The sequence below is a fragment of the Labrus mixtus genome, chromosome 8 (assembly GCF_963584025.1).
Source record: "Labrus mixtus chromosome 8, fLabMix1.1, whole genome shotgun sequence".
In the NCBI taxonomy this organism is placed as follows: Eukaryota; Metazoa; Chordata; class Actinopteri; order Labriformes; family Labridae; genus Labrus; species Labrus mixtus.
The window spans coordinates 9,988,286-10,012,666 of record NC_083619.1 but is presented as its reverse complement, the minus strand read 5'-3'; the positions used below and the strand labels follow the sequence as shown (position 1 = coordinate 10,012,666).

Sequence of the window (24,381 nt, the reverse complement as noted above, 5' to 3'; positions counted from 1 at the left end):
CTACATGAACAGATATTCTGTTATTTATTGGAGTTCAGCACAGAATCGGTGGCAAGCAGCTGTACATAACGGAGCCAGAAGAAGCTTCAGTTTTTGATGCACGTACGGACAGTCGCTCACTCTCTCTCTCTCTCTGTAGTTCTGAAGCTGATGTGATTCTGCTCTATTTTGCTGTCTTAACACTCTGCAGGAATCGAGAGGGATTTTTTTTAAAAGGCAGATTTTCTATGTTGAACGCAGAGACTTATAATACAGCGGCTCTGGTTGCATGGAGCCTGCGGAGCGCGCGCCTGCACTCTCTCACGCGCTCTCTCTCCCCTGCTCTCTCTCTCTCTCAGGCACGCAGCAATTTTATGAATAAATGAAAAATTAAATTAGAACAGGTCGGAAATATACTTGGGCCCAGGTATCGTCTATTAGTGGGAAACACTGGAGATTAAATATTCTCAAACAGGTTGTTGGTATAAAGTTGTCATTTTTATTGTGCTGCACTTTTTTTGATTTGGGCCAATGTCAGAGTTGTGTGGAGTTTAAGTGCCAGTTCTAGCGCTAGCCCTTATTAGTCCTATAGTGTGGCTGCCAACAGTCAATAATAAATAACCTCCTGCGTAAAATGTGTGTTGAAATAGGCCTACAGTGTATTTTTACATCTACCATAATGGTGGTACTTGGAGAGCCAAATATTTTCGGAGGTGGTACGCAGTCTAAAAAGTTTGAGAACCACTGGTTTAGACTATTTGCTAGCAGGATTATGCTTCACGATTATGAAGTTAGCTGGAGTCAGCATCTCCAACATGGCGGCTGCCATCCTTTGGCTTCATCGAGCCTCTTCAGAAACCAATGGGTGACGTCACTGAGACTAAGTCCATGTTTTATACAGTCGATGGCTGTACTGCCGTTCCAAGGTTTGAGACTTATAAATGGGGGGTATCTGTCATATCTGTCATTTCAATTGTTTTTGAAAATGTAAAGGGACCTTACACAATATTTTAGTCTTCTTGTTCCTTTAGACTCCTAAGTGGAGCATAGGGCAGCAACCACACTCCTCCAACGGATTCGGTTTTGAACAGTTTTCTTCAGCTGGGCCCATGTTTGTCCTGTTTTCTTGGCTTCACTCTCGACTGATCTTCTCCAAGTCTGTCTTGGCCTCCCCACTTTCCTCTTCCCCTTTGGATTTCAGTCCAGTGACTGCCTTGTGATGTTGTCTGTTGCTTTTAGTTTACCCCTAACCCTTTCTCTTCATCACATCCTGGCTGATAGGCTTCTGGTCTGTTCTCTCCCACAGATTGTTGTTGGTTATCCCGTCAGGCCATCTGATGTTCAGGATATATATTAGGCACCTGTTGGTGAAGGTCTGGAGTTAGTTGGTGGTGTCGTTCACTCTCCGTGTCTCGGATCACATAGGAGGACTGCCTTGACATTGGTATTGAATATCCTGATCTTGTTATGGAGGGAAAACGCCTTAGAGTTCCAGATGGGTCACAGTGTGTTATAGGCATGTCTTGCCTTGTTTATTTGGCTCTTGATGTCCTGATCTGAGCTTCCCAGATATGTGAAGTGGTCAGTTTCTTTGATGTTCTCTCCCTGTAGATGGATCAGAGATTCTGTTTATTGTTAATTTGCATATTTTCTGTCTTTGTCTTGTTTATCCTCAGGCCAGTCTTAGCTGCCTCTTCACAGAGTCGTGTTAGTTTTGACTGCATGTGTTGATGGGACAAGAGGCTGAGGCCTATTTTAGAGTAACGCAACATATTTGAAAGCCTGTTCCCTATTACAAGACAATGCTAACCTTAGCAATCAACCACTTCTGAGCTAATATTGTGTTAGCAAGGTATTACATTCTTCACTCACAGTACTTTAACTAAGAGTCAGTGTTTTTACTATTTGATTATGTGACACTACAAAACTGGAAGTTTAGCCATCAGTCACTATATAGCTTATATGAGCTACTAATTGGCTAAATGCTAACTTAACTGTTGTGTGACCGTAGCAAAGCAGTTATCAAAATGTTGTTTTAAATGTGAAGTGTCCCTCATGTCTTCTCATTAGGCATGGTCTTTTCAGTTGCTGCCAAGAAGCGTTGAAATTATAATGATTTGTCTTATTTACTAAATGAATGTGACTAAAAACCTGGAACACCAGTCTGCAATCATCCCAAACATGACAGACAAAAATAGATGCTCTGTGAATATGGTCAACCAGTCAAGCCCCTAAGTGTCCCGTTCTTCATCATCAGGTTTTCTCTTCGTTTAGACCATGATTTAAAAGATGAATGTCATTCCACATCATATAGCCTATGTATAAGGAAAATGTTTACTGATATGATAAATCACCTAAGATATAGGGATATTTTCTCATAGACTTCTATCAGTCTATATTGTTTTGCTTTCTTTTACACCTTATTGAGTATGTGTTCTTGTTAGCTTTATTGTTTTTGCTTGGACTAAATTAATTATATGTCTCTGTGTTACATGTTTCTCTTTAGGAGGGGCCACTCGACAAGCCCCTCTGGGTTTATTTGGCTCCTCCAGCACATTTCTTTCAAAATGTATAGTTTGTTAATTAACTAATCATTATGTACTGTCTGTTTTTCCATTGATCTATTATGTTTATGTTTTTTTGTGTGCAATAAATAAATAATAAATATATAATTGTGGTTATTGTAGTTTTTGTAAAGCACTTTTTGACCTTGCTCTGTGAAAGGTGCTATTAACTTTACTTACTTATTTACTAACAATAACACTTTTTTTTGCATTCAATGGTTGCCCCCTGTAAGAATTATACAGGTTAAAGGTGCTTCTGCATTGGCTATACCGTTTAAAATTGTGGGCTTTGTGCTCTTTTTTAAAAGTATGTCTGCGGTTTAACAACATATTGTTGGGGAGATTTATTATATTTAACTACTGTCATCATTCTCAGTTTCACATTAACTTGTTGAATAAAGTGTGTGACAGATACTAGGGTAAGATTTTCTGTCCTCTACACACACACACACACACACACACACACACACACACACACACACACACACACACACACACACACACACACACACACACACACACACACACACACACACACACACACTTCAGTTCATTGTAGTGCAGAAACAACAGTCAACACAGAATAAAAAAACGGCTACCAAGATATTTTTACACTTGACTGAATATCTAAAATAAGTGCTCATGGCTGAGTTGTTCCTCCTCGAATGTGGCATGAAAACAGTTAGTATTTTGACAACAGAGTGAGCCATTTATAGTCACATCGTAGTACAACATGCAGATGCTCCACTGAGCCCCTGTACGTCTTCATCTGTTCAGCGTACCCAGGGTTTCCTCGCTACCATTACATAATGAAATTGTATCTTTGCCTTTTACTCCCCCTTAACAGCTCTCCACCTCCAAAGCAACAGTCGTCCATGCTTCAGAGGAGTGATGTTGGATCAAATGGCTGTTCTGTGTTTCGTTAAATTTTCATAAGTTCTGCATCTGTGCCTATCTTTGGTATATTTAACATAAAAGCTCTCGGGCTATTTATGTCCTTGGGGGGATGTTGTGCTGTCTCTATAGGCCATTACAGAATCTGAAGATCAGTGCACAGTTGAATGCATCGATTCAGAGAGCTTGTTTCAAAGCAGGATCATCACAGCACAGCAGAAGTAGTTTGTCCCATTCTGGTATCCTAAGGGAAAGACCCATTACATTTTTTACAGGTGTTTAGGTCCTACATCATCACAATTTTCAGCTACAAATGAACTGTTTTGTTTATTTTTATATCTGATATTTGTCTACTTTCATTATCTGTGCACTTCTCTCAGTGACGAGGACTTAAAAAAGAAGAAATGGGGTAATTATTTCTTGAATAAAACTCTTTTATCATTTGAGTCAGAATCTGATTTTTGTTTGGTCTCTGATAAAAATATTAAACATGTCACATGTTAACCTCCTGTCTAACTTCATAAAAAACATAAATTCATAAAGAAGGTGTGCAGGGTCCTTCTGACAAAATAAATGTTAACACAAACACTCTGGATCTGTCCATGGACTTCTCATACATTTCTACCTAAAAGCAATGCAAACTCTTAATATACATAACAAGAAACAACACTATAATAAAAGGGGAGTTTTTGATGGTTCATATGGATGTGCAATCATTGCTGGTAGTAAATATCAATCAATCAATCAATCAATTTTTATTTGTATAGCGTCAACTCATAACAAGTGTTATCTCGAGACACTTTACAAAAAGCAGGTAAAATACCTTACTCTTTGTCTGTTAACATTACAACAGACAATATCATTTGGGTCAGCAGTTCCAGGATGCATTGCCCATGAGCATCTGTAGCCTCGCTCTACTACATTTCTTCCAAGCGGTAACCTCCGATGTTGAAAATGAAGCCAAAACAGAAGTGTTAAATCCTGCAGTTCGTCGAGTGTCCGCTTAAGGCTGGCTGCAGAAGCACCGGAAGTCATATGCACACCACATTTAAAAAAAGCCAGTTTTTACAGCAGAATTTAAGATGTTTACAGCCTGGTTAAAAAAATTAAATAGGTCTTTTTTAGCCCATGCCTCTATCGGCACACACTGTACAGGGGGTGGATTATTTATAACTCATCAGTTATGCTTTTATGAAGGATGAGCGTTACTCAAAATAAGGAATGACCTGAGTGACAGGCGGTGCAATGTAATGGTTTGTCAAGAGGCTTAAAACCTGTCTCTAGGTAAAATCTGTCTTCCAGCTCTTTGCCTGTTGTAGGTTGACTGAAAGTGAGGGTGAGACAGCATTTCCAGCATTGCGACAGCCACCGATGGGACTCCAAAGCCCCCTGCAGTGACAGATGGATGACGTCACTCTTACAGTAGTCCCATAATATTTACACTCCATGATTTCTTCAAACATTTAATAGATTGCTGAAAAACTGTTGAAAAACAGCAAGTTTGCCAAAAGGCTCTTAAACATTATCTAGTCAATAAAATACTCTGCAGCTTACGATCATTTTCACTGTTCAAAGCATGATTTCATCACTAGTTCACAATGACTACGAAGACTAAAAAATAAAAGATGATGAAGTAGCCTGTTGTTCTCTGCAGCCACCATACATGAAAACTAATGAAACAACAGATGTTTCAGCTGCACCAGAGAGACTGAGAGCATCATGAAGCAGCATTTTTCAAACTGCCTTATTCAAAGAGATGAAAATAACATAGTAACTTTTAAATATAAGTAAGAACTAACTAAAGGGTCAATTACTTTCCCCTGTTTGTGGGACAAATAAAAGGATAGAATATATACTTTATCGCCAGGTGAATACAGTCTGTTAACTTTTCGCAGTGATATTTACTGTGAAGCAATATGAATCCAAAGTTTAAAAAGTCACTGTCAGCCATACACACCCAATCATACCAGACCACACATGACTATATGAGCGGAGACGTGAGGCTAAATAGCAGCTAGGTATTCTTTTATTTATAATTGTAACTTTTCATTTCAAGGATTGTGTTAATTTTTGATTTATTTCTCCTTTGAAAAAGTTACATGAACCTCTCTTAATAAATAATATCCCGTCAGCCTGAATAGTAACATCTTGAATGTTAAAGTGTTGCCTGATTGATGATTATTTAAACATGTACTTTTAATATTAATATTATTCAAATTAAAGTTTTCTGAGGTTTTAAAAAATGGTTTGGGTATTGAAGTTGTTTTATCAGTCTCTTTAAAAACACACGACAGCAGGAATGAAGCTAAAAGACGTACTCCTGTTCCCAAAAAAATCAGGCTTGACCTCAATCTCTGCACCTTGTTATCTCTCTTAAAATGTCAAGTACCTGAATATGCTGATCAAGGCATGAAAGTACTTATATATATATTATGTCCTCAAGTCCCCCAGATTAGAATTTTCATTTTGGGCGGAAAAAGCCTGTGGAAAGCCAAACATCACCTGCTGAGTGTAGAGAGAACTGGAAAGGTTGCTGAGCCTTATCTGCAATTATGCAACAAAAAAAAAGGAATTGGCCAAACCCATGTTCATTGGTACAAAGAGAATGTACAATGCCTTCATGTTGCTTTAAGCATGTGGATGTGTAGCATACAGCACATCCTAGAGGAGAATAGAGGCAAGAACAGCTGACTACACACACTCACACCTTGTCATGTTTTAAAATATGAATACAGCCAATTAACATTTTAAATCCCCCCCTATAGTAAAAAGATAGAGACAGCTCATTAACAAGTATTTTTAAATGTTGGTTTTAATTCGGGAGCTTCTCATTTTCGCATAAGATATAGAGGAATAGTTTCAGATCATATCTATGTGTCTCCAAGGCTTGGTGTTTAAATTTAGCACTAAAAGAACACAGCTTCACTCCAACACTACAAATAAATATCATGAAAATCTGTAAAGCTTCGCCTCTTTTTGACCCGCGTCTTCTATCAGCCACGCAGACACGCAGCTGCTAAGATGTTGACAACTCTACTTCTGCACCCATTGTGTCAACTGTTTCATTGTCAGCGACAGTTTTAGTTTTTTTTTTTTTTTTTTGCAAGTAGAGAAGAAGAAGAAAGAATCAGGACAAGAAATGAAAATTTGATACGCGGGTCACATAGAAAAACCTGCTCTTTCATCTCTTCATCAACACCTGGGAATATAAATAGTTCTGTTTAAAAATAATGGCTTTCATCTTCAATTACGCCTCTGAATATTCAATGTGAGAGCAATGGTGCCCCCTTGTGTGAGATGTAATTAACAGTGTGATGGTGATTTGGATTCTAATCAAGTCTGACAACATACAGTGGTTTTACCTGTGAAGTGTGCTCACCTCTCTGGAAGGCTCTGAGTTACAGTATGTGTTTGATATTTTTTTAATTCAACTTTCATACAGTTTCCTCTGCAGTACACTTTTATGGATTCTGTTGGAAGTGCAGGCCAGTCCCTTCTGTTGGTCTTTAGCCTCACCGGATCGTCAGACTGACTGCAGCCCTACCCTCCGCTGTCACAGCTCTGGGCGCTCTGCACGGCCCTGGGCTCAGTGAGGCGCTCGTAGGAAAGAGCTGTCATAACCTGTGAAAATAAACATGGTGATATGTCTTAAGAAAATACAGAGGGCAAAGAAGTGAAGGCTATGAAATATATGCTGAGTTAAAGATTTCTACAGTTTTTTTAGGTAAAAGAAGAAAAGGCACAGACTTCAGCGCTTTGACTAGTTTCTAATGAGGAAGGTACACACAGATATGGGGGGGGGGGGGGGGGGGGGGGGGATAAGAAGCTTTAACTATGTATGTCAATTCCAGCTCCCAGAGAGTATGAATTTGGAGCAGTAGTAGTAAAAAAAAAAATGGCAATCCCCTCAATTGCTTCCCTGCCAAGTGTTAGATAAAAAGATTTATCCATCTCTTGACGAAAGAATTACACAGCTTATATTTCTGAGCAGTTAATATGAAGTTACAGCCACCATCCAGTTAGCTTAGCTTAGCATGCAGGAAGTGACTTACAGTAGCACATAACTCTCTGTGAATGCAAACAAATGGTTCTGTTTTACACTTTGGATATGGTTTGAACTTAATTAAAATAACATTTTAGTAAACTTTACAGGTGTGAGTTGACAAAATCTTCATATGAAGCTACGTACATCGAGCAGAGCTTTAGTGTAGAAGGAGTTGACTGTGCATGCATCCAATTATTGTGTTTTCTTTTGGTATGGAATAAAATATAAATATCATTTGTATAAGACACCTTTAAAGGCGTGAGAAGGTGAATTTTATTGTGGAGCTAAAGCTAAACGAGCTAAGCTAAATGAGGACACTAGCCTACCTCTGTCAGGAGGTTAAACAAATCTACCAGCGCCTCAAAAGCTAGCCAATAAAGACTTTATGTTGAATTTTGCACCCTTTTAAAATTGTATTTTTTTACATTTGGGTTTGTAGTATTTGTAGGACATTAGTTGTTGTGTGCTTAAGAGGTGCTTTTGTAAGATTTAAAGAGAACTTAACTTAAAGAGTTGTATCAATCCCCTGAATACTCTCCTAAGGTAGCAAGAAAATCAATAAAGTATTATCTTATCTTATCTTAAGCTAGCAAGATTTCAGTTGTTGGACAGAAGTCTCCTAAAGAACAAAATATTGCTTGCGATTTCAGCTTTGCAGCCTTATGCTAAGCTAACCGGCTGTTGAGGATGGTAACATATATCATAGTGACATGAAAGCGGTATAAATTGCCTAATGTCACAGAGAGCAAGTGTGCCTTAGCCACATATTTTCAATCGTGTCCTTGTCCTGTATCATACAACACATTTTCTACCAGGTATTTAATGAGCTGTGTTGTACTTACTGAGATCATTAGGAGGAGAGCTAGCATCATGCCTAACATTATGTACAAATTATTGGTCAATCCTCCTGCCCACAAAGGACCCAAGATGGTGGCAAGGCCCCCCACAGAGCGTCTGACACCTTGGCTGAATCCTTTCAGTGAAGCATCACAAAAGAAAACAAAGGTTACTTTTCCATCTACAATCATTAAAATATGGCTCAGGATCACAGCATGTATAAACGGTTTATTTGCTTCACATATGCTGATCAGCAAGCTGTTGTTTGAATATGTTGAGCCGTGCAAACAGAGCCAATGTAAAATGAGCCAACCCTGTGTTTTCTCTGCAGTCACTTTGGAGAAGAGAGACACCTGAGACACGGCCACGAAGGGAAGACCCAGCAGCTGCAGAAACACCCCGATGATGAAGGCAGACAGCTCCCATCCATAACCACCTGGAAGGGGCAGAAAAATGAAACCCTGGATTACTGAATTATTGTGGTTTGCCCTGAAATGATGATTTATGATACATGTCGTAAAAAAAGGATTAACATAACTTAATATATTAGTAAGTATAACATAGCCAAAATGAAATCCATACATTTAAAGATCTGATGAAGCCAGTATTAAATGCTGTTGCTTTCGCTATGTGTTGATGGAGATTCAAAGTGTGCAACAGATCCTACTTCAATTGTCCATCCCCTCTTCTCTCGTTTTTTTAAAAATCCTTCCACAAATGGTTTGGCAGCACCAGAGATAGCTCTATCTGAAAATGAAACCCCTGCCAAGCTGGCATACACCACATTTTTGTTCTCTGCTGCTTTGCATCATGCGCACTCATGTTGATGTGTATGTGAGCCCACTCAAACTGTTGGATGTCCCTGAAAGCTACAAGTCTTTCATCATATAATGAAAAAGCAAATTTAACAACCACACAAAAATAAACTATTTTATTCCCACAGGTATCTGCCTTCCTTTGTGTGCCGTTTTAACCCTGACTGTAACAAAAAAGCAAACAAATGCAGGATATGCTTTAACAAAAAGCATTTTTGTCTAATTAGATTACTGTAATCCTGTTATGTGTACCCGGCTCCCCCCAGCTCCAGCACCTGTCACATGTAATAAGAGCGATAAACGTGACAAACTGTAACAGACGCAAGCCAACATGAACATACAGGATCCAGTGCGCCTGTGATCTCCTGCTGGCCTGAGTGATATCATTTACTGAGCACATTCAGCCTGTGTGTAACCTAATATGGCTGCCCTGCGCTTACACACCACCCCAGAGAAAGATTTGGCAAAAGAACACGAGGCCTTTTGAATCCAGTGTGTGTCATTTTGTGTGTGTTTGTATGTTTTCCCCGGACAGGTTAGCACCTCGTGGGTTGCAGAGGAAGACAAGGCACCAGATACAGGCGGTACAGCAGATGACCAGGCCCACGGCCAGCACAACGCGGTCCGCCACCTTCTTGCTCAGCCAGCGTACGAAGAAGAAGCCCATGATGACCTCCACCCCGCACAGGCTGTACATCAGGCTGTTGCCCAGCTCGTCGAAGCCGAAGTAGCGCTGCGTCAGAGGAGTCACCATCGTCTGAGGGAATTTTTTTAAACATGTAAGCAAGGTCGGTCAGTTAGATGAGGTGGAGACTTTTTTAGAGCTGTGAGTAACACATTTTGTGTCCATCAAAGGCCCCATTCAATTCTGATCAAAAGAATGTTCTGATTTTAAATTGAAATGATTACATAATCCAGGTCAGGATTGTTTGATTATTCAATAAGTAGAGTTTAATGAGAAAAGAGATGGCCTCGTTATTTTCATGGTCAGGGACAAATAGATAGATTATGTACCGTAGTTACATCAGTTCCTGTTTGAGTGTTTAATGATTGTTTTCTCTAAGTGACAGCACACATCTTTTCAGGTTTTATGGCTCAGATTGAGGAAGTTTGGGTGAAGCTAGGGGTAAAATAGTGTGACATTGTGTGAAATGCTTGGAAACTCCAGCTGATGGATCTCAACGGTAGCTGCTCTCACCTCCAGCGCTGTCTGATTGAAGAGAGTGATGAACTGAGCTGTGAGCAGAACAACCACCTCCTCTCTCAGGAACTCTGCACAGGGAGAGACGGAGAGAGATACTGAAGAACGAGAGATAATCATAAACCAAGCTCAAGTGGGAGCATTAAATCGAAAGTTTCAAACGGCGAGTTGGGTTGAGATGAAGAGAAAGATAAAGAAGTTTGAAGAGAAAAGAAAACCTTGAAATCTGAAAGTCGTAATCCTACGATTGAAAGAGACGGGTGTGACGATCCCGGCTGGTTGGTCATGTTGATCCCCTCAGTCCAACAAACTGACTATTTCTTTTTCTACCGATAAGAGAGATCTCAGTGTTCCCTGTTTCTCATGTCCAAAACACGGTAACATGAGATAATAAGAAATTCACATTTTTATACCAGCTTTCCTGGAACAAAAACCCCCTTATGGACTTGGAGAGGAACAAAAATGAGCTGGGCTTGCAGCTAAATTTGGAAGAAAGTGCCAGATGGCTGGAGGAATGGCTTGATATTACAGTGTGTGATCTGCTATGGTCCAGATCTTTCTGTTTCGTTATTTATATGAAAATATTTGTTTAACTTTTGCATTTACAGTATAGCATGTATCTATAGCATGGCTGTATTTTATTTTATGTATGGTTGTTTGGTTAGTTGATATGGGTTTAAATATTATAATATAAGAGAAATGTGTCTAAAAGTGATGTATTATTGCAGTTAAACAAAGCTTGGGCACTTAGAGGAGAAAGGTTTTAAAAATTCATTATAAAGATGGGATATTTTGGCTCCCTTGTGCAAGACAAGTTCCAACAACATCATTTTTCATTACTTGGAAACACGCTGCCAGGTTCTCACCCATTATTCTGTTCCTCATGTCAGATTAACCTGCTGAACTTCTCAAACAAATAACCAGCTACAAACATGATTTGGTTTAGTTAGACAGCTGAAGAGAGACAGGAAATGTTTGGCAGGAGAGAGTAGGATGACATGAAGCCAAGGGCCGAGGTCGGATTCCAACCATGGTCGCTTCAATGAGTGACTATATAGACTCTGTACATGGGGCGCGTGACATAGGCCTAACTACTAGGCGATGCAGCGCCCCTTTATTACGTTTTTTTTAAATTACCCCTATGTGCTTTATTGAGACTCTAATGGTGGTAGGCAACAAACGCTAACTTGTAGCTTAGCTTAACTACTTCTTAGGTAAGCTAGCTGTTTCCCCTGGTTCCAATATTTATGCTAAGCTAAGCTAATTGACGGCTGGCTGTAGTATTAAGTGTACAAACATGTGAGGGAACAATCTTATCATATAGTTTTTCAATCTCTACTCTAAGATCATTTTTAAATCATTACTTAAATTGGTACCTACTCGAGGTCACATGTATCCCGTCACTCTATTTCTCCAAATAAAAAATCTAACTCCTATTCCTATTCCTTTTCCATAACCAGAAAATTATCTTTATGCTTAGCTGGGCTAACTTGCAGATGACTGTGACTTGATATTTAGCTTTGGCTCAGTGGTTGTGTTTTGTCTTTCAACTGGAAAGTCCAGGGGGTTCGATCCCCAGCTACTGCAGCCGCTTGGGTAAGAAACTGTACCCAAAATTGCTCCCACTGCTACATCGGCATTGTGTGAATATATTTTAGTGGGATTAGTTAATAGTGATGAATACTGTACATAGTAGCCTTTGCCATCAGTGTGTGAATGTACATAGGCGCTGCCAGTGTTGTGTGAAATGCACAAATCCCACCAGAAATGCAACAACTTGATGAAAGCTGGTGAAAGATGTGCCTGAGTGTTAAAGATTCCCCACTCACACAGATCAAGCCAGGAAGGATCAATAATTCAAGAGAGTGAACACCAGACTCAATGTAACGGCTAACAGACACAGCTACAGTATGAACCAGAGCTGCAGATATCCGCTGGTTTCACTCCAGAGTTTCTCCTGCTGTAGATTTTCTCCCCAACAAAAAGGAATCAATAAGAAGAATGTTGGTCACATCACCAATTCTGTCTCCATTTCATCCACAAGTCAACCACAGCAAGCCAGTCAATACAAAAGGAAGTCTGCCATCCATTCCCCTTTGCCACATCTTCAAAGAGTGAGAGAATCGATGCTGAGGTTTGACACACACACACACACACTCCAACAAACACATTGCAACAAAGTAAAGCTAATCAATAACGACACACAATCACTGCCTGCATCCTATGTAAACTTAATCCAATAAGACACCTGGCATCATACGCATACGACATGCTGACATAAACCAGAAACACACACACACTCACAAGTACAATCAATACACAAGGAATCCGATCTGACACGCCACAAAAAATTCTCAGGGGGATCTGGAAGGGTGGAAAGTGGAAAGAACTGTATGAACAAGTTTCCAGGTAAAAGTGTGCATACAGGTCAAAGTCTTTGTGCAGGTATAAGGATGTTTGCAGGTATATTTTATGTGCATAAAAACGTTCATGCAGGTAAAAGTGTTTGGGCAGTTAAGAGTGAGGAAGGTAAAAGTTTGCCTGCAGGTATATAATTATGTGTCCCACAGACATTTTTAAAGGAAATGTTTTGAAAATTTCACTGGAATTTAGGGAATTTTCAAAGGACATTTGGGGAAACAATCATGGAGATTTTTCCTCGTGTTTTGGGAGGTGAATTTTAGAAAACTTTGTGGAAGAGCTCTGAATTCTTCCTGGTAACATTCATGGGGAAATATTTTGGAGAAATTTCCGTAAAAAGGGGAAAATATATGGAATTTTTGGGGAAATTATTGAAATTTTTCTGCAAACTTTTTAAATTTTCTCAGTAGTTTCGGTAATTTAAGGAAATGTTGTCAAAAAAAATCTTGTGGAATTTCTATCCCTTATTTCTGTCAGAAATTCTTGTTGCCAATTTTTGATATTTTTCAGGCAATCTAAAGGAATCTCTAGAATTTCTGAAAGTTTTGGGGAATCTTTCATCAGAATTGACAGGAAATTATGAGTTTTTCTTGTGAAATTTTGTCTTATTTTCTCCAGAAGTTCTCCAAGAGTGTTGGTTATTTTTATTAAATTCCTGGGAATTTCCATGAAATTATCCACAGCTTTTTTTGAAATTTTCTTTTGGAAATTTCAAGATTTTTTACAGGCATTTTTATTGAATTTTCCTAGGAATTTCTGGGAACATTGAATCTTCAAGAATTGTGTGAATTTTCAATGGAATGTTTGGGGAATTTGGAGAACTTTGGAGACTTTTTCCCAGAAATTATACTGAGATTTCAAATAATTAGTTTAGGAGTTTCATCAGAAAAAACTTTCATGAAGTCTTGCCAAAAACAATTATTCAAGAAAGTGATTTTTGTCAACTCTTTTTGTAAATTAATACATTTCTGGGAATTTTCCAGGAGTTTTTGTCTGTAATTGTTCTGGACATTTGGTATATCTTCAGAAGTTTCACAGAAAATGTTCTTTAATTTTTTATAATTCCCTGGAACTTTAAAAAAATTTCTTCAGGAATCTTAGGCATTTTGTTGGAAAATTGTTGGGATTTTTTTATTTTTGAAAATTTGTCTGAAAGTATTGGCAATTTAATACAGAATATTCATCAGTTTTCCTGAAATATCATGTCACATGACAGGCAGTCTACAGTCACTCACCTCTGCTAACACTGAAGTTCTCAAAGGGGTTCAAACCCTGCATCCTGGACGAGGCGGAGGTCTCTAATTCGTCAGCGTTGACAGCTCTATAAGTCTGCACTGGCTCCTCGTCAGACCCCATCAGCGGGGCCTCCTCCTCCTCCTCATAACCATCCTCTTGTTTCATCTCCACCATCACTGCAACCCCCTCCGAACTGTTGGGTGGTACATCCCAGTACATTACCAGGACGACAAACTGGAGCAGCACCCACAAAAGGCACATAAAGATCTGACAGAAAAAAAAATCCTTAAAATTATACTTGACATTTTCCTGAAGATTCAAGTTCAGCTGCAAAGAAATGCTTTTTAGTACAATCCTGGAAAACTCTCAGGAGAGATTAAGGATTCAAGGAGGAGAGTGTTCAATAAATAAAGAAACCGGCAGAGTGGTAAAAACATGCAGTGTCAAATTATGTGGGAAAATTGTAAGTAGGTGTGTGAGCTTTGTTCTATCTCATTTAAGCCTCATCTGTTCTACAGATGTTTTATTCTTAGACTCATGAGACAGAAATTAATCAATACGGGTTGTTACCGGCCTGAGTATGGCTGCAGGCATTTTGTATTCTCATACCTCAGAGCAGAACAAAGAAAAAAAAACATTTGAGAAAAGACTATGGTACAGAATGTAGAGCGACTTTTTCTGAGGATTGTTTCTGTATTCATACGGCTTTCAGAGAACCTCAGATTACTGATTATGTGAAGGCTGTTACCCCAGGAGATGTGTATTTGTTCACAACAAAGGGCCCCAGTTCGAAATCACACAGCCGCAGGAACAGGTTGAACGCCGGCCCTGGAGAGACAGAGAGGAGGAAACGCTTTAAAGAGTTGTTGGAATCCAAAGAGGATGTGAGAAGACAGCAGCCACCACCTCAGTGATTTTTATCGAGTGCCTCTTTCTCACAGTTAAACTTGAACCTCAAAGAGAACATAACCAAATATGTCTTAGTGTCTGATACTTCTGATGGTACAGAGGAGGTGCAGAGAGGTGAGATGACACCTCACCCACTCTAGGGTAAGATAACGGGAGAAAAACTGACCGACAAGGAGGCCAGCTTGTCGACAGGCCATGATGGCTGCAAAGATACCAGCACGCTCCTCTGGCCGAGTGCTCCGAGTTAGGAAACCAAAGATGGAGGAGCCCGCTCCTGCACCGATCCCTGAGAGGAAAGCATCACCCTTCTGTTAAAACTTTCACAACACACACACAGGACCAATAGAACAAATGATTTGGATGCTAAATCATGACATTGAAGTTTGTGAAATACATTGTGTGTGTGTGTGTGTGTGTGTGTGTGTGTGTGTGTGTGTGTGTGTGTGTGTGTGTGTGTGTGTGTGTGTGTGTGTGTGTGTGTGTGTGTGTGTGTGTGTGTGTGTGTGTGTGTGCTCACCTGCTACAAGACGACTACATAACAACAGCCACTTTGAATATCCTATAAAATACATGAAGTTACCTGAGGAAAGACAAAAGTTAAAGAGTTCAAATCATGAATCTCCAGTGTAAAACAAATAATGCATCATTTAAACCCAGTACAGCCATCTGATGAACTTGCATCATGGCTTAAATATCAAGCAGAAAGCATTACCTATACATATGGTAACTGTTCAAATCTCCCTTTGCAGTGCATTGAATTTAGTGATTATTACCAGATGTGAAACTACAAGGTAAACATTATACCCACTAATTATCGTCATCCTCACAAATCATCAGTTTTGCTATTTTGTACTGCTGGACAAATATCACAAATGACCCTCCGAAGTGTTTATCGCAGAGTAAAAGTAATAATCCCTCAACAGCTGAGGTAGAGTGTGTTAGCCACTAGCATGACTGAAATTGAGTTTGATACACCAGTGTTTTTTGGCCATCATAGTTTGAAATAATCACCATATGGACAAAAGAGTGGACAAGAACATATTTGCCTATTTGTGAACAGCAAACACGATGAAGCAGTTTCTGTATGCATGGAGATTGCATCTGCTGTGCTGGTTGCAGGAACAAAAGGACATAACGCTACCCCCTCCGATTCCCTTTTCAGGAATATTTCCTGCTGAGTTCTCACAGGCGCTCACCCCCTCTTCATGCGAAAAATGTACCATGGGGCGGGCAGGATAAATTCATAAATTCATACATAAAACTCCTTGTGCAGTTAAAACATTGTGTAAAGATGTTGCCGAAACATCAGCCACAGTTTGAATGTCACACAAATTGTTTATACTAGTGATTTCTTAAATCTGAATGTCTGTGTCATGTGATTTGTCTTGAGCTTTAATTACTCACCAGCAATCTCAAAAAGATTGGAGAAAAGGATGATGGACTTTGTAGTTTTGCTCCGGTCTGACCAGAGCCCAAAAAGGGGGCCTGTCAGGAGCCCACTCAGACTGAAGGCAGACAGACCCAGACCGAGGAAATATGGAGGGGCCTCCAGGATCTGTAGATACCTCCATATTGTTGGCAGAATGACAGCTGAAAGCAGCAGAGTGAGATATGAGGGAGGAAGAGCGAGGAAGAGTGAGGAGGTAAAGGAGGGAGACGAGTAACTGACAAGCCTCATTTAACCACAGAGAAAACAGATTTTAATTAAAGCAGAAGCTGTATCCTCTGTGATGTGTGCTCACAGCCAAAATGTCAGGCAGATTCTACTCTAATGAGACCATTATCTCATGTCTTCAAGTCCATAAAGCTGTCATTATGAGCTTACCGTACTCAATGCCGCTCAGCATAAATATCAGCCCAATGGTGAGAAAAGTTAGATTCCTCTTTCGGTGATTATCCATCCTGTTTGGTGATTGTCTGCCTTTTATTCATCGAACTATGTCTGTGTGTGTTGCTGACAAACGGTCAGCAGCATAATCAGATAACAGGAGTCACGGTGTGTCCAATTACAACGGCTGGCCTGCTGGTAATCAGAGGCATTTGTCTCACTCCTTTTAAGAGGCATCTCAGATCTTAAAAAAGAGAGATTTGAAGGCTTCTCCTGGAGTCAAGGTTCAGCAGGATGGACTCCAAAAACTGTTTAAAAAAAAAAAAAAACAGAATCAACAAGCAAAACAGCACAGAACAGGTTGAAATAGTTGCAGCAGTCTGTTTCCATCAGGCATTTATGTTAAAGATGAAATACTGTTTGAGTCACGTCGGCAGTGCAACACCACACTGTGAGCCTCGCGGCCAAGGCAATGTCTCAGGTTACCAGGTGAGGTAAAGTACACTGAGCTTTATACATTTTTAATCTTGTTTGCTTCAGTTTCATCAAACGCACTTGAATCCCACCTACAACGCTGGGGAAGAAATATACCTGCTCTTCCAGCTTTCTCTTAGGTTTTTGCACTGTTACAAAAAGAGACTCCATTGCCCATTCTCTCATATAATACATCAGCATGTAATAAAAACATACAGCTCATAAAATAGATCAGATCAACCAGGATTACATTTCCCTGAATATGAAGCCTAACACCAGAAAGAGTGATAAAGGGTTGAGTAAAATATTCTGCATCACTTGATTGTATTCAATACTGAATAAATTAGGTATGACACTGCTGTCTGCTTTATTGAAAGGCTGGCTCCATTTTCAAGCTGCTCCGCTGCTCTATGCCTTAGGCTTGTTATATTAAACAGAACTGTCACCAAGTTAATACCTCCTTATGTTTTTTTCCCCCAGCAACCCATGAATAATACAGAGACTTTCGATTGTTTGAATAACGTATATAAACTCTCTGCACTCATATCAGAGAGTGTTGGGACTTTCTGAGAGCTCATCATGAAGATGAATAATCGTGTTTGGGTCAGGATCTCCACTGTATGTATGTGTTTGTGTGTTAATGAATGTAAAGGGGAATTATCTGGCATTTCATCACAACTTTTCATACGAATTTCATCAAGGGGGAAACTGTTATCAGCTGTGGAGTGTGTGGTGTTGGAGATTATTGATCTGCATGTGATAAAATAAATCAAATACATTTTGCAGTAGCTGGTGACCAAACCTCATTCAAATTTCAACAGTGATTTATACTTCAACTAGTTTATTTTGCCTTTTTGTGTGGTTAAACAAACTGAGGAGTTTTATCTGGTTAGGAAACAGACTGGAACTAATACTGATGCCTCTAGAGCTAAAAAGCAAACCAGACCATCAGGAAGAGGATTGACTGTCGCCATACAGTCGTGTTTAATGCCTGTAATGCACAAAAGGCGTAACAACACACTGCTGAAAAAGTTTCACAGTAAATTGTATGTTAACAGTTTAAAGAAGGTGTGAGATATTTCATTGGAAATAATACACACATACAGGACGGGATCAGCAAAGAAGTAGAAAGTAACATTATGACCACAGGGGGCGTCAAAATCTAAATGAAAGTTCCTCACAGTAGCTGAGTTTTATTGTCCGCTTGCTTTTCAGCAGGAATTTGTTAAACACAGGAAACCAGTCCATGTGGATGAACGCAATCCTCTGTGTTGCAGGATCCAGTCTGCGGACATCTAATGAAGAGTTTGCGTTAATGAATCTCTTAGATGTCGCCTCTAGACTCAAACTTAATTTTCGTTTCCCATGTTGCTAGTTGGGCTGTAAGGACATCTTGGCTGAAAGTCTTCTATGATTGGAAGGTCCAAACAACTAGTCATTGCTTTTTTCTTCGATTTAGTTTCTCTTCAGCAGTTCAACCCTCCTCTGCATTTATTGTTGCTGTTGACAAAATGTTCAGAGCTTTGATGTATGCAAGTTTTAAAGTTATTGCCTGACTGAGTAATCCTGCTTCATGCCTTACCTCTACCTGGACTGAAGTTTCTGAAAAAGACACTTGGCTTACTTACAGACTTTGTCTTTTTAAATCAAAGCTAACATTTCATGCGCTGTCCTTAAAACAGTGGGTTTATTGTTTTTACGTATAAACTGCAAACAAGTGGAAACGTTTTGTTGTAAAATCAATTGATCACATTTTTTAATTACATGTTTCTCTCTTTAGGGATTTGGACTGTTTTCTTTATTTTGTATCACTTGTAAACTTGTAAAACTTTATTTATCTCCAACTTAACATTACTGTAGTTTTAATTTTACTAGAGCTTGTAGAGCGAGTATCTTCCCATCACTCTGAGTGTCTTCTTGCTGTTCTTGTTAAAAGGCTGATAATCAAGACAGGATTCATTCAGCTTTTCCATGACAAATGACTGCATGCAGCCGAGCGTCACGGGCCCACTGAGAGGCCATTAGCATCCTACCTGCCTTACCTGTGGTGGTTTCTATAGAAACACACGAGGGTGGAGGTGTTGGTGCTCACCTTTGAGTTCGGGTAAACAACAGGGAGTCCCGCGGGGAATAAAACTGCAATCTGGTCCACTCAGTCAGTCACGGCGCTGCACTGGAGCCTGTATGAGATATAAGATGATGGGCTGTCCACCCACAGACATTTGACTTTCAGATAGAGACGAGCTTGTTAGTTGGATGTTCAGACTCAGCCTTGGAAGGGGGTTGAGGTACAGATAGGAGTGGGCATGTTCTTGAACACAACTTCCCCCCGGAGGTCATTCAACATCCCTATTAACATCAACTTGCAGGGCGCTCGCAGGCGGCAGACACGGTAAGAGAAGCGCATCGACTGAGCCGGGCAGCTTTGAACACACTGGTGGGAGTTTATTATAGAGGTGAAACACAGGTGAAGTTTGAAAAAGCTTTAAATTGATTGATCATACTTTATGTTTCTGTCAGGGTTAAGAAAAACACAAGGTTATAAAGTCAGACACATAAAAGAAAAGAAACAGAAAAGAACAGAAAAGTTTGACCTTTATTATTACCTTTAAGGAGCACTTCACTGATTTGCTTTTCATGTTCAGTGTCCAAGGATCACAAATCAGCCATTTAAAGTTTGTAGGAAGTCTTCTGTTTTTTCTAAAATAATTATCCTATAAAAGAACATCTGATGAGCTCACAAACACTTGTGTTGGTCTTGAGATTTGAGATCTTCATCAAACCCTGCGCTGTGTATGGGTTTGTAGAGTAAAGGACATGGCTATCACAGATTTAAAGGTGCTACTCTAATCAGTATATATATTTTTAATTATCTTTAATGTGAGATCCATGTTTTGAGTTGATTAAAAAGATTGTGATGGACCTCTGCAACCTTTGTTTTGATTATGCTTTCGTGTGGTGGAGGTGTTGGTCAGTCAGTCATTTAAATAAATAAATATATAAAGATCACAAAAATCAGTCATGCATTAATTACGTAATAATTATACAATTAAAGAATTACAAAGTGATTCAAAATGAAATCTAAGTGGACACTTAATTTGTTCATGCATAGAATAAGAAAATCTATTTGTATCACTGATGGATTAAATCGAATAATCCCTGAAGTACATGAATGTATTTGTGTGTGTGTGTGTGTGTGTGTGTGTGTGTGTGTGTGTGTGTGTGTGTGTGTGTGTGTGTGTGTGTGTGTGTGTGTGTATGTGAGGGACACAGAGAGCTCCTCCATGCAGCCAGAGTTCAGGAGCAGGACTGCAGCAGGGGGGTGGATGGGTGTGGGGGTCAGCGGGCTCGGACTCAGGTTCCTGTTTCGAGTGTTGGCGAGGACCGAGCCATGCTGCTGGGCTTCACCATGATGGCCTTCTCTGTGCTCATGTTCTTTGTGGTTGGCATCACCGTGGTCAAACCCTACATTAACAGGTACTCTGAAGTGCGTTGATCATGACAAGCATGACATATGATAAACAGTTATGACTTCTATATAATTAAGTATAACTTTTATTTTTTTAGTCTCTTATTTACTCATACAAATGAACACTACATTCAGAAATTCACAGATATAACAAAAGAGCAAGTGCTGCATACAAAATGATTCTCATTTTGATTTCTTGTGAATTGAAGCACTGTTTGAAGGGCTTAAAGAAAGTTTTTAAAAACTATAATCCAAACTGTTCTAAAGATAACATTATTATTCAATTATCAATGAAGAACAAACTCAATGTATGCAGTTAGTAAGTCGAACTGGCAATTTAAAGCTCTAAATTTAAAACATGACTATATTAGCCTAGCATATAAGAGTAAGCTTAATGAGAATGTATGCTCATAATAAAAATAGGTACAAGCAGCTCATTAGCAGATACAATGTTCACTACTAATGCAATCTTTGCTGAGTCTGTTAGCATGCTAATGTTTGCTAATCAGCACAAAAACAGAAAGTTCTAGGCATATTGGTTATATTTCATTAACAATATATATACATATATATATATATTAGTTAAAAAGGTGTGTACAGGGGCACTGGTGGCGCATTGGTTGGTGCGCACGCCCCATGTATGGAGGCTATGGTCCTCCAAGCGGGCGGCCCAGGTTCAAATCCAACCTGTGGCCCCACATGTCATTCCCCACTCTCTCTCTCCCTGATTTCTGACTCGATCCACTGTCCTATCTCTATAATAAAGGCACAAAAGCCCAAAAAAAGGTGGGTACAAAGCGCATTACGTCACAGTTTTGTTTGCTGCTAGCTGCTTATTGCTAATTACATTAACAAGAAAAGTGTCAGATAAACCCCAGAGTCAAAATGATTTATTCCATGGGTGACATGAATATCTGAAAAAAAGTTTGTTTGATTAATCTTCAGTAATATAATCTAGTCTAGACCAGTGATAACCAATACATAAATGTTGACTTAAGTCAAAATTAAGATAGTATCTTTTTTTTTAGTCAGTTGTGCTTTTAGCCTTCGTCTACGTTTTTCAGAAATTGCCCAAATTAAAAAGTTTAATAAATATCTAAAATGAAAACAATCCTCATATTAGATAGAGATATATGAGAAACTATTATTACTGCCTTCTGGTGTGACCTTGGTTTTGATTTAGGAAACGTTCCCTCTTGTTTTGCAGTAAGTGGGAGGAGGCCAGCTGTGCTGTGCTGCACTCTGAAATCCTGGAGGAGTGGGTGGACTGCAGAGGTGTGAGCTCTGTGCCCTGTCTCAGGGTGAAGGTTAACATCACTGGCTCCAATCAGACATTTGCGCTACACTTTGACGAGGAGTCTGTCCTCCTGGCTCCTGAGGTAGGGAATTATGGTAGTAAAGTCCAGGTTTTGTGTCTTACCTGAAGGCTCCAGGGGTTTGGATCTGTTTCTCACTAGGTGTCACTAGGTGTTGGAAGGGAGGACAGCTTCAGGATAGGGCCTGAGGAGGAGATTTGAGCATTACAGATTTAAGTCTGTGTACAACAGCTGTCATCCTGCAGCCATGTTAGCCATGTGAGCGGGTAAAAAAGGTATTGGTTTGAATGAACATTTAGTCAAAATTCTAACCTAATAAGGTGGCACCTATACGATTTGAGGTGCACCCCAGGCCACCCCCTAGACACACCACTCTTTTTCTTTTCAATGACAAAAAGTGCATTCAAAAAAAGCATTGCTAATCATCCAACTGATTGTAATAAGATCTGCAGGAACTTAGTGGCAGGTGATTTAATAAATTCACTCTTTAATATTAACCTCCTCTTTTCAGTGTTTCTACATACCTAAATGTCTGATGGACAGAACGGAGCATCAGAAGGAAGTGGAGAAAGTTAAAAACAGTCTCGACACTCAGCTTGGAATCACGTCTTCATGCCTAACTGACCCCACAAGGCACCCCAGGGACGCCATCTTGAAGAGGAAGTACACTTATAAGAAGACTTTGTTCGCGCTGCTTTGGCCGTGTCTGATGCTGGGGGGCGGGGCTCTACTGGTGGGCCTGGTGAAGCTGACACAGTACTTAGCACGTTTCCTCTGGGATATGCAGTGAGGCTGCAGAAGGCAGGCTGACTTCCAGACACACTCAGGGACAAGTGTACAGACTGCTCCGCAAGTCCAGCATGATGTCTCCTTCATGACTTATCCCGTGTTTACACTGCAAAATGACCAACAACTCTATGTGACTATTTCACAGGCACATAATATGAATTAGCTCCAATATTTATAACGCTGCTCAGAATGAAAATGTTTTCCCAGGTGTGGCGAAAATCTTATCATCTTAACTAAAAAGATCCTTTCAGAAGCCTGTTGTTGTAGAGTTGTAGCTTTTAAAGCTTCTGTGATTAGTTTTTATCAAAGTTCTGAAACAGACTGAAATGAATATCAGTGCCTCTTTATAGGCTACAAAAGCACCATCAGCATAGTGATTGATTCATTCTTGATTTTTGTTTTTAGTGCTGAAACTTCCTGTCACAGTATAGGTGACAGACGAATGATTCACAGCAGAAACAGACTCTTTTTTGTCAAATATATTTTTCCGGGAAGGCTTTGAAGTGAGTGTTACATTTGACTGTTAAAACAAAGCAGGGTGCGATTTTTTGATTATCTATTAACAGGACCAAATCGGTTGAAGAACAAAGGTACCAATTCGTCCAAAGGGCGGCGCCAAAATCAACACAAAACCAAAAGTTCTTCACTAGAGCTTTAAATGATTTAGCTCAGTCTACTGTCAGTGAAGAGCAAACGAACAAAGGTAACCGCACACACCTTTAACATGAGTCTGCATTGATACAATAAAACATTGAATGTCATTGTTAGTCTTTCAAACATAGCCAGCAAGACTACGCAAGCTCGATTGCATCCTGTTTTTCAATCCCAGTGTCTTAGATGTGCATGATTTTTCAAAGGCAAATGTTGACTAGGAAGTCACTGAATGCTAGAGTTAGCTGTGGTCCAGCAGAATGTGTTGTGTTAACAAATATGTCAGGTTCCTTTAGTCTACACCAGGAAGGACGAGCATTACCCTTTAATAACAGATATTTAGCTTTGTATCCTGTTTCTAACATCAGAGGGGAGAGGCTTTGATGTGAATGTACTGAGTTAGTAGTAGTCTTCCATTTACCACATTTTTAAGTCTTTTGTGCAGTTCTCTATAGAATACACCAAAAACAAATAAGGGTTATCTATATTTCTGATACCAGCCTTGTTCCATATCGACCGACCGATACGTATACAATACCAATATAAATATTGGGGAGAAAAAAAAAAATCAGATGCCGATAACTTTCTTAGATCTATGTTCGATCTGTAGAGATACAGATATACACATTTATTGCGTTGGTCCCTCAAATGCAGTTATCAAACACTTGAGGAATATACAGTATAATGTAAAAGACGAGATGGTCATTCAACTGGAAAGTAACTGTGCAACTGGAGGGTGATAATGCTTGTTGCAATGTAAAGAGAACTACTAGTTTAATACAATGAACCTCAAACGCTATTTCACTGGTAAATAAATCAACAGCACATATGTATCTGTGATAAAGGTAGCCGATACAAAAAGTCACTGGATATGCTAATAACGGCCGATGAATCTGTTGGGCTATAACTGTACTGTAAGTAATCAAAGTGCCTGTAAATAAACAATGTATTCA

General features: G+C 39.5%; 2 protein-coding genes across 2 annotated transcripts; one reads left to right on the top strand and one right to left on the bottom strand.

Annotated features, from left to right (window-relative positions):
* Window positions 1-4,307: 4,307 nt before the first annotated feature.
* On the bottom strand, window positions 4,308-17,128 carry mfsd8l2 (major facilitator superfamily domain containing 8-like 2). Its single transcript, XM_061043671.1, has 11 exons — window positions 16,727-17,128; window positions 16,306-16,491; window positions 15,419-15,481; window positions 15,068-15,187; window positions 14,741-14,820; window positions 13,992-14,259; window positions 10,333-10,406; window positions 9,678-9,891; window positions 8,633-8,755; window positions 8,325-8,455; window positions 4,308-7,058 (listed from the first exon to the last, which is right to left on the bottom strand). Exons 1-11 carry the CDS (start codon window positions 16,800-16,802, stop codon window positions 6,978-6,980), a joined length of 1,416 nt encoding a protein of 471 aa, XP_060899654.1. The 5' UTR covers window positions 16,803-17,128; the 3' UTR covers window positions 4,308-6,977.
* A 2,252-nt stretch (window positions 17,129-19,380) lies between these two features.
* kcnmb3 (potassium calcium-activated channel subfamily M regulatory beta subunit 3) lies at window positions 19,381-24,290 on the top strand. The gene is given in 5 exon segments (XM_061044166.1): window positions 19,381-19,595; window positions 20,477-20,680; window positions 21,880-22,051; window positions 22,500-22,756; window positions 22,758-24,290. Coding segments are annotated over 5 exon segments (828 nt in total). The 5' UTR covers window positions 19,381-19,509; the 3' UTR covers window positions 22,867-24,290.
* The last annotated feature ends 91 nt before the right edge of the window (window positions 24,291-24,381 follow it).